The sequence below is a fragment of the Micropterus dolomieu genome, linkage group LG12, assembly GCF_021292245.1.
Source record: "Micropterus dolomieu isolate WLL.071019.BEF.003 ecotype Adirondacks linkage group LG12, ASM2129224v1, whole genome shotgun sequence".
NCBI classification, from domain to species: domain Eukaryota; kingdom Metazoa; phylum Chordata; class Actinopteri; order Centrarchiformes; family Centrarchidae; genus Micropterus; species Micropterus dolomieu.
In genome coordinates this window covers 25,407,717-25,419,700 of record NC_060161.1, presented here as the reverse complement: position 1 = coordinate 25,419,700, position 11,984 = coordinate 25,407,717, and the positions used below count along the sequence as shown (strand labels likewise).

General features: G+C 40.3%; 1 protein-coding gene and 1 long non-coding RNA gene across 5 annotated transcripts in view; one reads left to right on the top strand and one right to left on the bottom strand.

Moving 5' to 3' along the window:
• Positions 1–2,610: 2,610 nt before the first annotated feature.
• LOC123980871 overlaps positions 2,611–11,984 on the bottom strand; it is a 12,960-nt gene continuing 3,586 nt past the window's right edge. Inside the window, exons 2-5 of one of the 3 annotated variants that reach the window (XR_006827578.1) lie at positions 9,900–9,958; positions 4,556–4,665; positions 4,126–4,215; positions 2,611–2,871 (exon numbers count right to left, since the gene is read on the bottom strand). This is a non-coding gene — a long non-coding RNA (uncharacterized LOC123980871). Of the gene's footprint in view, positions 2,872–4,125; positions 4,216–4,555; positions 4,666–9,899; positions 9,959–10,953; positions 11,164–11,984 lie in introns of those variants that run through there. The other 2 variants (XR_006827579.1, XR_006827580.1) reach the window with 2 other exon arrangements.
• Positions 3,410–7,525, top strand: LOC123980867 (E3 ubiquitin-protein ligase TRIM39-like). 2 transcript variants are annotated; one of them, XM_046065421.1, is made up of 11 exons: positions 3,410–3,523; positions 3,631–3,665; positions 4,061–4,295; positions 4,390–4,765; positions 4,940–5,035; positions 5,139–5,372; positions 5,468–5,615; positions 5,718–5,744; positions 5,850–5,914; positions 6,262–6,378; positions 6,767–7,525. In XM_046065421.1, exons 2-11 carry the CDS (start codon positions 3,650–3,652, stop codon positions 7,166–7,168), a joined length of 1,716 nt encoding a protein of 571 aa, XP_045921377.1. In that variant the 5' UTR covers positions 3,410–3,523; positions 3,631–3,649; the 3' UTR covers positions 7,169–7,525. The 2 variants fall into 2 exon arrangements, with proteins under 2 accessions (XP_045921377.1, XP_045921376.1); XM_046065420.1 differs by having other exon boundaries at positions 3,410–3,665.

The window sequence follows — 11,984 nt, the reverse complement described above, 5'->3', positions numbered from 1 at the left end:
ATGTTTAAGAAAATGAGAGTAACTAAGTACAGTGACTCAGGTGCTGACTTGGGTATTTCCATTTTATTCTACTTTCCACTGTGTAATGTACGAAAAGAGTTTTTACAGGAAAACAAAACATGAACTTGTATTCCAATATGAAACCTACGAAGAAGTATGATCTGAATCTGCAGCTCCCCTTGGCTATGTGGGGCTTTAGATTGAGTTTCATCTCACATCTCTAGCTGTCAGTCCTTTAAATTTACTGTTTTGGCACACTCAGCTTTCTTCACACTGAAGTTCTTTATTGTCATATGCTCCACAATACAGTGAGGCAGTTACTGGAATAGAATGAAATTCTTGACTGATTGAATTCAATCCTCAAACAATATGTAGTGAGTATGTAAAGAGTAAAAGAGAATCTAAGAAATGAAATAGGGCATACGTTAAATATGTTCATTATGAAATATGATGTATCGATGAAAATATAATACAATGCTGTGATAGGCAGGTGTACAGTAATGAAACAATGAATAAACTGTGATACCAGGTTGCGTTTTTTTAGTCTTCCGACAACTCAAAGCGTTTAGCAGAGAGTTGGTAGAGACCTGCAATATTGATGCTTTTACTAAGTAAATGATCAGACTACTAATAGAGCAAGAAGACAGTAGATTCTGATACAATGTGTTTCTGATACAAAGAGATGATCAAAAGTTATTTGGTGTTCCTCTTTCTGTACTACGTGGGCTATTTTTTTAATTTATTTTGTTATTACAGTGACTCAGAGCTGGCAGAACAAGCACAACACTGAAACAATAAGTGTACAGTCCAAGTATGCCAGATTTTTTCCATAAACAAGCGAGGGTCAAAACCAGGAGGTCTGTAAGAGAAAACACCAACTAACATTACCAGCGAGGATCAGGCAAAGAATCAGGGTCCGGGAAATCAGGCGCTAGCAATTAGCTGGCTGGGAGTAATTGCTGGAAAGCTTAGTGAATCTATAATCGAATGTACAATCTGGCAAATAATGTTCACTGCTTGTTAATTCCTTTGTTAAATGGCCTGCATTGATTACTCCACCAAAACAAATCAACATACATAATATCTTGATACATACTAAACACAAGTTCTGGCTTTGCAATCAACTGGGAGAAGAGCTCCCCCTTCACAGGAGTCAGGTGCCATTGGGCTGTCTATCCAGGCAGCGAGGGCAGGCGCCACCACTTCCTGCTACAAAGCTAAGCGGCTGGGCTTTCAGCGCTGGTGCATTGAGAAGGAAATGGATCCCATAACCTGCCCAGTGGGATCCATCCTTTCCTTCTTACAGGGCCTAATGGAGAAGGGACTGTCTGTGCGCCATATTGGTTCATCCCAGCTGCATGCTGCTTCGTGGTGACCACAGTGCAGCATTGTTAAGACTGAACCCTTCCTTTGTTCCTAAGAACATAAGAAGCTCGTTCAGGTCGAGGACCATACATTTGGATGCCTTCCACCCTCCTCCCCACCCTGGGCCTAGGGAGGCGAGGTTGCATCGGTTTTTCCTTTGCGCGCCTTAGCACATTATATGAAGCGGACAGCCCCCATTCGACACACTGATCAACTGCTTGTTTACTTTGGTGACAGTGCGATCGGTAAAGCTCTATCCAAGAAGCGCCTAGCCAGATGGCTTTGTGACTGTATCTCACAGGCCTACGTGCAGGCAGGGAAAGACCCACCCTCGGTGGTCCGGGCCCCATCCACATGGGGTGTGGCTGTGTCTACGGCCCTCTTCAACGGGGTGAGCGTCGAATTTGCACAACGGCATCGTGGTCTTCACCATGTCCATTTGTGCGTTTTTACCTCTTGGATTTGTCAGGCTCCTTCTCAGGATCTGTGCTCGCAGGTGCGACTCAGGATCTGTGAAGAAGGAACCTGGTGTCTACCATAGACTACCAGTTGTCGGGGAAAACATTTTTACACTGACTGTGATGTCCCTGTAAGGGGTCAGGACAGTTCAGGTGTTGGATCTGGCTGGATCAGATCCCTCTTGGTCATGCCAAACCCCTAGCGGTCTAGTGACCTTTCTGAGGGGTGGCCCACTGCCCCATCGCTTAGGATGAAGGCAGCTTAGGGCCTGTGGCTGGTGACCTGTGGCCGATTGTGTCGGTGAGGTGAGCTGTGGCTTTTCGCGGTTGGGCGGACAGTCACCGGGCTCCACCCACTGTACCAATTTGTCGGCTATTTACAGTATGCAAAATTTCAGTGGGCGAGTACGTGCGAGTGATAGGAGGAGAGGTAGTACCCATAGAGTCCAGTAGAGGGCTCCGCCTGTGCTAATAGAACTAGGGTTACTATATCGTAAACTTCGTTTTGCCCTAAATCATGTGTTAGATCTTGTTTATCTTGATATCAATGATCTTAAGTTGCACACTGGAGAACTAGTTTTTGTCCTCTGGCCGCTGACGTTTGCAGATTAAAACATTTCCAGAAAACAGATTGTGTTACATGTGTGGTTTGGGAGAAGTGGATGTATGTTGCATTTTCTTTTGTTCTATGATCATTTTAAAAATAATTTTCCATTAATTGTCTCAAAAGAGAAAATGTGCATGTTTTCAATGTCTCAGGTGGTCAGGTGGTTGAATTTTTACACACACACACATTTATTATCCTTATTACTGTATTAAATGATCACTGTTCACATGTTCTGGCTGCTGATTCATTCACATGTTCTGGCTGCTGAGTGGAAATAATTACTTGGTATCTTACAAAATGAAGAACAAACCTCAGCAGCTTCTCTTTCAAGCATGTTGCTCAGACGAGCTTGACAAGGGGGAGGTTCTGTTAAACAAAGACCGCAGACACGCCTCTCCATTAAACGCTTGTTCTTGATCTGAGGTGAATTTTTTTCTTCATCTGAAAAAAAAGGTTGAACAAAACAGGTTTGTTGCTTAAGAAGGTTGCCTCATTATGTAATGATTAACACTGAAACAATCAGAGTATAGTCAAAGTATGCAAGATTAATTCTATAAACAAGCAAGGGACAAACCCAGAAGAGCTGAAATAAACAAGACAGTGGGGATCAGGCAAAGAATCAGAGTCCAGGAAATAGGGCCGAGGGTAAGCAGGAGGTTTCCCCTACCACTGCTTCAGGAGGGCGGCCCGGGAGGGGACAATTTATAGGGGACAATTCACATTACGTGTATTTCAACAATGCATTCATTTTGAATTGTGCGGCTAGGAACCCGCACAATGATTACTTTGGAAAAATTATGGATTTTAGCATGCATGTCTTTGATGGTGGGTGGAAATCGGAGCACCGGAGAATTTTGTTGATAATTTTTTTTTTGTAATGTGTTATTAATATCTCAGGTGGATTTCTACATTGAATAATGATCACTTATCACACTTTCTAGCTGCTGATTCTGCATGTGACTGGAAAGAATTACAAACACACCTCTGCAGTTCTTTCAAAAATTATGTTCTAGAGAAGCTTGGCAGTGTGACCACTGGGAAAGTTTTGTTTAACACAGACTGCAGTAAAAGCCAGAAGGACCAGATTTACCAGGTAGATCCCTGAACAGAGTGACTAATTCCACAGCCAATAAGGCGTGACGTTGAGGAGTATTTAAACTGAATGCACTCTACAATCTGCATATGTGCTGTATCCGTTAGGACAAGCAGGACACTCGACATGACAACACAAACAGGTAAGAGGGTTTTGATATTAGATGACTGCAAAAAGAAAATACACTGATAAATGTATTGACTATTTGATGCATAATTATTACATTAAAGGAATTATTTAGCTTCTACTTCCATTTCACTATTTTCAATAATTCAGTAGTTACTTCAAATTAAATGTCCTTTGTCAGTTTTTCTAACTTCTGTCTTTGCAAGATGTTGGTCCCACATTTTGATCTGTAGTTTTAAAACTTATTGTGACCACTAACTAGTCCCACAAATCCACTAACAGTGCTATAGAGCTGGCAATCGGCAGCTGTGTTTGGTCAATTAATTGCAAATTCTGATGCTATGACAAGTAATAGTGAGTTCTGTCACTCTGTGTTCCATGTTTAAGTAATATAATGGGGTTTATTTCCAGCCCGAAACACAGCCTCGGTGCCATCTGATGTGCAGTTCAGGTGCTGCATCTGTCTGGACACTTACAACAATCCTGTCTCCATCCCATGTGGACACAACTTTTGCCTGGACTGCATCGAAGGCTTCTGGGATACGAAGGACAAGTCGGAGTGTCCGCTGTGCAAAGAGACATTCAGAAAACGTCCAGAACTTAGGATCAATCATGGGTTTGCTGAAATCATTGAAATCTTTAAAAGGTTTGTTTTGAAACTTTTTTTCTTATTGCAAAGCATAACATAGCTGAATATTTGAATTGAATTGAGATTTAACACAATTTAATTCAAACCAAAGGTCAATGATGTCCACAAAAACACAACAAGAGGATGTCGACTTTGCCCAATATTCCCCAGACCAACTTGTCGAAGCTGAGGAAGTTCCCTGTAACATTTGCCACGGAGACAAGTCAACATCGGTCAAGTCGTGCCTCGTGTGCCAGGTGTCTTACTGTGAGCTTCACCTCACACCACACCTGAGGGAACCAGCCCTGCAGAGACATCGGCTGACGGATCCGGCCATCTTCCCCACCAGTCACCTCTGCAGGAAACACAACAAGCGACTGACGATGTTCTGCAAGAAAGACCAGACACCTGTGTGTGTCAGATGCACAGAGAGCCACCATAAACACCATGAGACCGTCCCCATGGAGAAGGAGAGCGAGAGCATCAAGGTGAGGAATATATGAATATATATATATAAATATAAATACGAGAAAAGCAGTCCTTTCTGGCTGCTTTTCTGTATTTTGTATTTTTAAGTGACATGTTTTCCTTTGAAGCCATTTTCAGCACATTATATTCAACATGTGAATTTTATTATATTATATATTATTATATTTTTGCAGTTACATTTGAATGATACAAAGGACAACATTCAACAGATGATCCACAACAGACTAAGAAAAATGGACCAGATTAAAAATTCAGTTCATCTCAGCAGAGTGAGTTTGGAGTTATAAGGATGCATGTTCAAAATGAGTTTACTTCTACGGTTTGTCTGTTTTCTATGAGTAAATTAACATGGTCTGTTGTTTCAATCAACAGAAAATCACAGAGAGAGAGATTCAGAGCAGCGCTGAGGTCTGCAATCTGCTTATGACAACCATTAAGACACAACAGGCTGAGCTGGTCAAAGAGCTCCAGGAGAGGCAGAAAGAAGCTGAGAGGAGAGCCGTGGAGCTGCTCGACGAGCTGGAGCAGGAAATCATCAAACTGCAGACGAGAAGCAGCGAGCTCCAGCACCTGGAGCTCATTCAGCACCCTCTTCACCTCCTACAGGTTAGATACCTGAACTGCATTTCAACTTTTCTGTGATGCATCAACATTTAAAGAACTGTACTTATTAGGAACCCCATGTGTTTTCCACATTTTAGAGTTTCTCATCTCTAAGTAAACTCCCAACTAATAAAGAGTGGTCTGAGGTGGCAGTCCACTCAGATAACTGCTTGGGGGCAGTAAGGAGAGCCGTCTCTACGCTGGTGGTCGTCTGCCAGGAACTTGGGAACAAACTATCTGCAGAAGGTCAGTAGTCTTTTTATCTACTTCAAAAAATGACCAGAGATTCAAGAGATTATTGTGAAAATCAGTGCATGAAAATAACATTTTTCTTCCGCCATTTTGCAGAAGCAGGCAGGATGGATCAATATGCATGTATGTTCACAATCCTACATCTATTGCCTAATTCAATAACCTAGTTTAACCTTTACTAGTTTTACTTTTTAGCTATGGTCTCACTGTTTTTCTTTGTTTCTGCAGTTGATGTCACTCTGGATCCTGAGACTGCTTCAGGCTGGTTGGTCCTGTCTCCAGACAGAAAGAAGGTATTGTCTTGTTGTCTGATCATTTACTTAAATGTGTGAAGAGCACAGTCTTCTTTGGGAATTTTTTTCAGGATAGTTTGGGTGTCTCACATTTAAATCTGTAAGGACAGAACAAGTAACGTTTTTGTAGCATCTGTCACAACAGGTTGCTCCACATAGTGACATTTTCTTACATGAAAACTGTAAAAGGTTAAAAAGAATGTGAGAATTAGCTGCAAAGGGGTCAACATCAGGCTAAAATGCTTTGACTGTAAAAGATTATAAGGCTATTAATTGGTAGGGGTGACAACGTCAATGTTGCTAATGAGACTGATGCTTAATATAACCATGATTTTATTGATCCACAGGTGAGCGTCAGCAGACAGAGAGCCTCACTCTCAGACAATCCTCAGCGATTTGACACCTGCGTCTGCGTTTTGGGGAAACAAAGCTTCACATCTGGAAGACGCTACTGGGTGGTTGAGGTAGGAGCTCAGAAACAAGAAAATACACTTTAGCAGCATGGCCTACTTAAATTAGGCTCTTACCTACCACAAAAGCCAGTGCCACTAGAAATGTACGCTACCAGCTTTTGACTGGTTTCACACAATTAGACTTAAGTATCATTTTTATTTTTAAATCATGTGACATACTGCAGCTAAATATGGTGTCACATTTGGGTAAAAAATCTGCCATTTTGAATCTCTTTCAGTTGAAGTAACATCTTATTTAAAGGTAAAGCCTAATAATAACACAAGATTATACACTCATTTATTTTTATTGATTAAGGTCGCATGTGCTGTATATGTCTGAGCTGGTTGTGTTCAAAAGTGTCTGTGTGTCTGACTCGGTATTTTGTGCGTTGTGTTTCAGGTTGGAGATAAAACCGACTGGGATCTTGGCGTGGCAAGAAAGTCCATCAACAGGAAGGGAACCATCACTGTTCGTCCCGACAGCGGTTACTGGGCGATCTGCCGGCGAAAAGGTGGCAGTCTCAGTGCCTGCACCCGGCCCTCCGTCACACTCCAACCCCAGGAAACCCCGCAGAAAGTGGGTATCTTCGTGGACTACGAGGAAGGGTTGGTGTCTTTCTATGACGCGGATGCAAAGACTCTTATTTACACTTACAGCGATTGTCATTTCTCTGAGCCTCTCTACCCATACTTCAACCCCTGTGTGCAAGATAATGGGAAGAACACCACCCCGCTGATAATCTGTTCTCTTGAGAGAAGGATCGGGGAAGGACAGGTCATGACTGTTGAGTCAGATGTGTGATGTGTCATTAGAAAGCATGATGTTAACTAATGTTTAAAACAGATATTTTAGGGGTTTTTTTAGAAGAAGAACATTTATGAACCTATTTTGGTTTGCACACATTTATTATACTGTAGCAGTATCTGACATTGGACTGCAACAGGCTGAAATTCACGAGATTATTTCTGTTTATAAAAACTCAGCAATACTAAAAGGAATACATGATGTTTATTCTGTGGGAATAGTTTTCTTAAAAACTGTTTTTTACTGTTTAATATTCATGATGGATCATAATGAATCTTCACAAAATACACCTGTCCTATTTCTGTGTATTTAAAGATATATAAGATGCTTGTGGAAGCACTGCAAAACTTTATTTCAAAGCCTTTATAGGCATAATATGATGCAAGTTTTGAAACTGAAAATTAAAATTTTTAAATATAGAAACTGCGAAATTGTCTCATTCTATCTTCTCGAACTGTCACATTTAGTTCAAGAGTAGACACAGGAGTCCATATATCCAAATGAAGTCAAGTAAATAAAAGGGGTAAAAACACAGGAAAGCACTGGAAAAAGGCAAGCACACTTGACAACATGACAAAGAATGGCAGCAAACAAGGGGAAACACACCTAAACTAAAACAAAAATGGGGGTGCACACAGGTGAAATGTTGGGCAAGCTACTTGGAAAATGCAGTGAGCTTAGCTAACACTTAACTCATTCAGCTTCATTAAAGGGGTGAGGATTTTGCAGTGGCTAAGACACATGCATTTGGTGTGAGAGACCTAGGTTCAATTCCCCACTGTGACACATCCACAAATATGTCCCTGAGAAAAACACTTAACCCCTCATTGCTCCAGAAGTGTGTGACCTTTGACATGTGAAGCAAGTGTAAGTTGCTTTGGATAAAAGCATCAGCTAAATAAATAAATGCAACGTAAATGTTCATTACATTGAAGCTACCCCTCAGGTTGGTGTAACAAGCTAACCCACAGGAATATGGTAAAAATAGATTTTATTATTATTTTTTATGTTGAACCAACTTCATTCCAAAACAGTGCTATCTCAGTGTTCAATAAAGCCGTCAGTCAAACAGATAGACAGGCAAAATTGTTCAGTCCAATTTTTCATTAAACAATATGCTGTTCTCACTGTTCAAAAAACAATTTAGCAACTTAGCAAACACACAAACAAAAAAACATGTGCTCCACCTTATGACAAAACCAGGGCCCTGTTTCAGAAAGCAGGTTCAACAAACTGAGTGTAAACCTGAACTCTGGGTTGACGAAGTCTGAGCTGTCAAACTCTGAGTTTTCCATTTCAGAAATTCCGATCAGAATAAGTTCAGTCAACCCTGAGTATGTTGATCCTGAGTGAAGTGCGTGCATGGGGATGAAAAAAGGCCATCATCAATGGAGCTCCGATACTACAATTCACCATGGCAACGGGTAAATAAAGGCAGAGCCTCCATTTTAATTGGGTGGAGCTATAAATATGAATGCGTGCCAACGTGGACATTAATTTATTTAATTAATTTAACTTTTATACAGCGTTGCTCATTCATTATTTACAATTCTCCTACAGCCTGTTATTCATTTTAAATAGCTACAGTCCTGTTTATTCAGCTGTAACCTGACGGGACTAACTGGCAATAACTGAAGATGAAAATATTAATCGAACAGATTAGACACAATTTAGGCTGCTCATAGACATGTGATTGTAAAGTGACAGTCCGACTCAGTAGGCCTATGCCTATTAATGATTTTTTTGTAATGTAAAATGTGTCTAGGTTCAAACTGACTGTGAAGTTTTAGACGTCTTTGTTACATTAATAAAATCTTGCTCATTTTTGTATTTTATGAAATGCTGTCAAAACACATTCAGACTATCGGCAGATAATGAAAAACTAAAGGGGGGGCAGTTTAGGGTTTACTGCCCTCCTTCCAAAAAGGAGTTCTGATAGGCTGTTCAGGGTTAGTGGTTAGTGTTAGCATTTGTCATTTTAGCAGTCAGGCACCGAGTCTTATCTCAGCTGCACCAAAGGTGGCAAGTTTTACAGTCAAACTGCCCAAAACAGCATTTAGGGAAAGCAAACCTTTCACCCCTACTTTGTGGTTGCTTCAGCTGTCTGCTGAGGGTTGATATCTCAACCCCCCTCCTTTTCTTTCTCTCAGGAAGAGAGAAAGAATTTGGGATCTCCAAATTTATTTGATATAAAATGAACAAATCCACACTGGCTGATCCACTACATATGTATAAAACACACTGAAAAAAAAATTCTACATACTAAAAGTATTTCTGTACGCTTATTTCTCTTCAATCTTACCTACAGAACAAATAAGGCATACACAAACATTTCTTTTGAAATTGTATTGTCATTATTGGTTCAATGCAATGTATACACAAATAAAGGGATACATATACAAACCATTCTCACATTAAAACAAAGCACCTTTTTCCTTACATAGACACTTGGTAGCCAAGTTATCAAGAGTGCATTGTAAACATTCTGCTACAACCTGAGGCAACACTGTTGGTCATTAAAAACCTTCTGAATGACATCAAATCAGCATCAATAGGGAATTATACTACAGCCAGATTAATGCAGAAATGTCTTGCAAAATTATGCAAAAAAATCAATATGTGGCAGTCAGCGTTGATATTGTGGAGGGCCGCCACAAATAAATGAACGTATGGGAAACAATGTATGGATGGATGTCAAATAAAATAAAAACATTTGTATATTACTCACCATTTACTACATGGCCTAAGGTACGAAGCAGAGATCTCAACTGGAGAAACAACAAATACCTATCCAGAAAAGGATGTATGCATATTATTTCTACTAGCTGGTGAAGCATCCTGTTTGTGACACAGCGTGTCCAAGTTTAAAATTAAAATGATAAAGGTATTTGAATAATACTCAGCATTCATCCTTTTCCATCACAATATTTAACAAAAATAAAACATTTTAAGTCAATAAACTTGATTTGAGATTAATTTTCTTGCCAATTTTAATCTCAGGCAGCACATCCAAGCTTTAATTAATTCCAACAGAAAATGTAAATTATTAAACATTAAGGATAAAGTAAGAATCGCTCTAATCAGAGTAATGCACGTCCTCTACATGGAGTTACTGGAGATAAAGATATTGAGGATGTTGGAGGGATATCTATGTATTGTAAATAAGTGCTGATGTTATGAGCAGTTTACCTTTCACCAAGCTAAATTTAGAAAACACAGAACATTAACTTTACCAACTTTATCAAGTGCTGCTTTCTAATTAATAAGCACAGAACATGTGCACTGTCATAAAAAAAACCGCAGTTACACTTTAGCCTGGACTAACCTTATTAAGAATAAGTTGTGAAGAATGTGGTCGAAGAATGAATGCTTAACGTTACTGTTGTGTGACATTAAGAGCATGTTGAATTTCATTGTGCAGCAGTCTGCAGACTAAGACTAACGTTACATTAAGCTAACTGTTACCTCTGAAAGTCAGTGACTACTGTACCTGTTGTATGAATGTTCAAACTATAAAAGCACACACTGTGCACACATTGTGAGATTTATTAACTGTGCACACATTGTGAAATTTATTAATACACTTACACACAATAAAAGTCACCCTCATTAGCATAGCTAACGCTAGCAAGTAGCAACGTTAGCTAACCGTAGCATTACCATTAACTATTCATGTTGCTCGTTTTTGCTAACTTAGTCCTTAAAAACCTCAGCTCAATGAACATAATGCGTCTAACAGGAATATCTATAATGCAGACAGACATTTGACAAGATTTAATTACCTTTACCTTGTGGAGAGCTCTCCAAGCATTGAAGGGCTTTAGCCAGGGTCCGAAATTAACACCCGCCAAGCGCCAAATGCGGGTAGATTTTCCGTTTGGCGAGTAAATTTCAAAAGGCTATCCGCCACACTGGCGGGTGAATGTTCATACCAAAATAGTAATGTAATAATCAGTGTTTTCCCTACAATGTATTCATCAGCACCGCTGCAAAATCTTTCCATGATCAGTAATATCGCGACATTCACTTACACTCTTACACTGAGACGCGCCCGTCCGCCCGTTTTTCCAAGCGCGCCTCTGTTCATGGTTGCATAGCAACGTCGGCCACGCCAGTGCTTGTGGAAAGGAGAAACCGCGGTACGAACTGCAAAGTCACCGATCTGCAGCTAGCTGCCGCTTATTAGCTGTTATGTGGCGACATTTACCAGGAGTGAGCCAACCTTTATCTGTTTTGCAGGGCCGAGTGTCCTGGTTTTTGGTAATCAAAATATGGTCACCCTAAGCTATGGTCTAGCATTCATACTGTGAAAAATTCTTTAACATGATTGTAATTCTTTAACATGATTGTAATTCTTTAACATGATTGTAATTCTTTAACATGATTGTAATTGTTATTGAATTAATTTGGATGCTTGATTTTTGCAGTTTGGATGAACAAAAAGGACTTGCTGTGGGGTCAACATACAGAAATGAGAAGCAGGCCAAAGAGTTTATGCATTATATTGCAGAGGTGGAGAGAAACAACATCAGAGGAAATCTAAAAAACACAAAATTTCTCTCCATCATGTCTGATGGCTCCACAGACAGCTCTGAAAGAGGAGGAGTTAGTGTATGTCAGATTCTCTCACAAGGGCAAGATCGAGTCTAAGTTTGTTGGAATTAATGCAGTGGAGAAGGCAGATGCCGCACATATAAGTAAAGCCATCAGTGACATCATGGAGGGAGTGTGTGATGAGTGGGAGAGCAAGTTGGTCGCTCTGGGAACTGATGGAGCTGCTGTTATGACTGGAGCCAAGAGTGGTGTGGTCAGC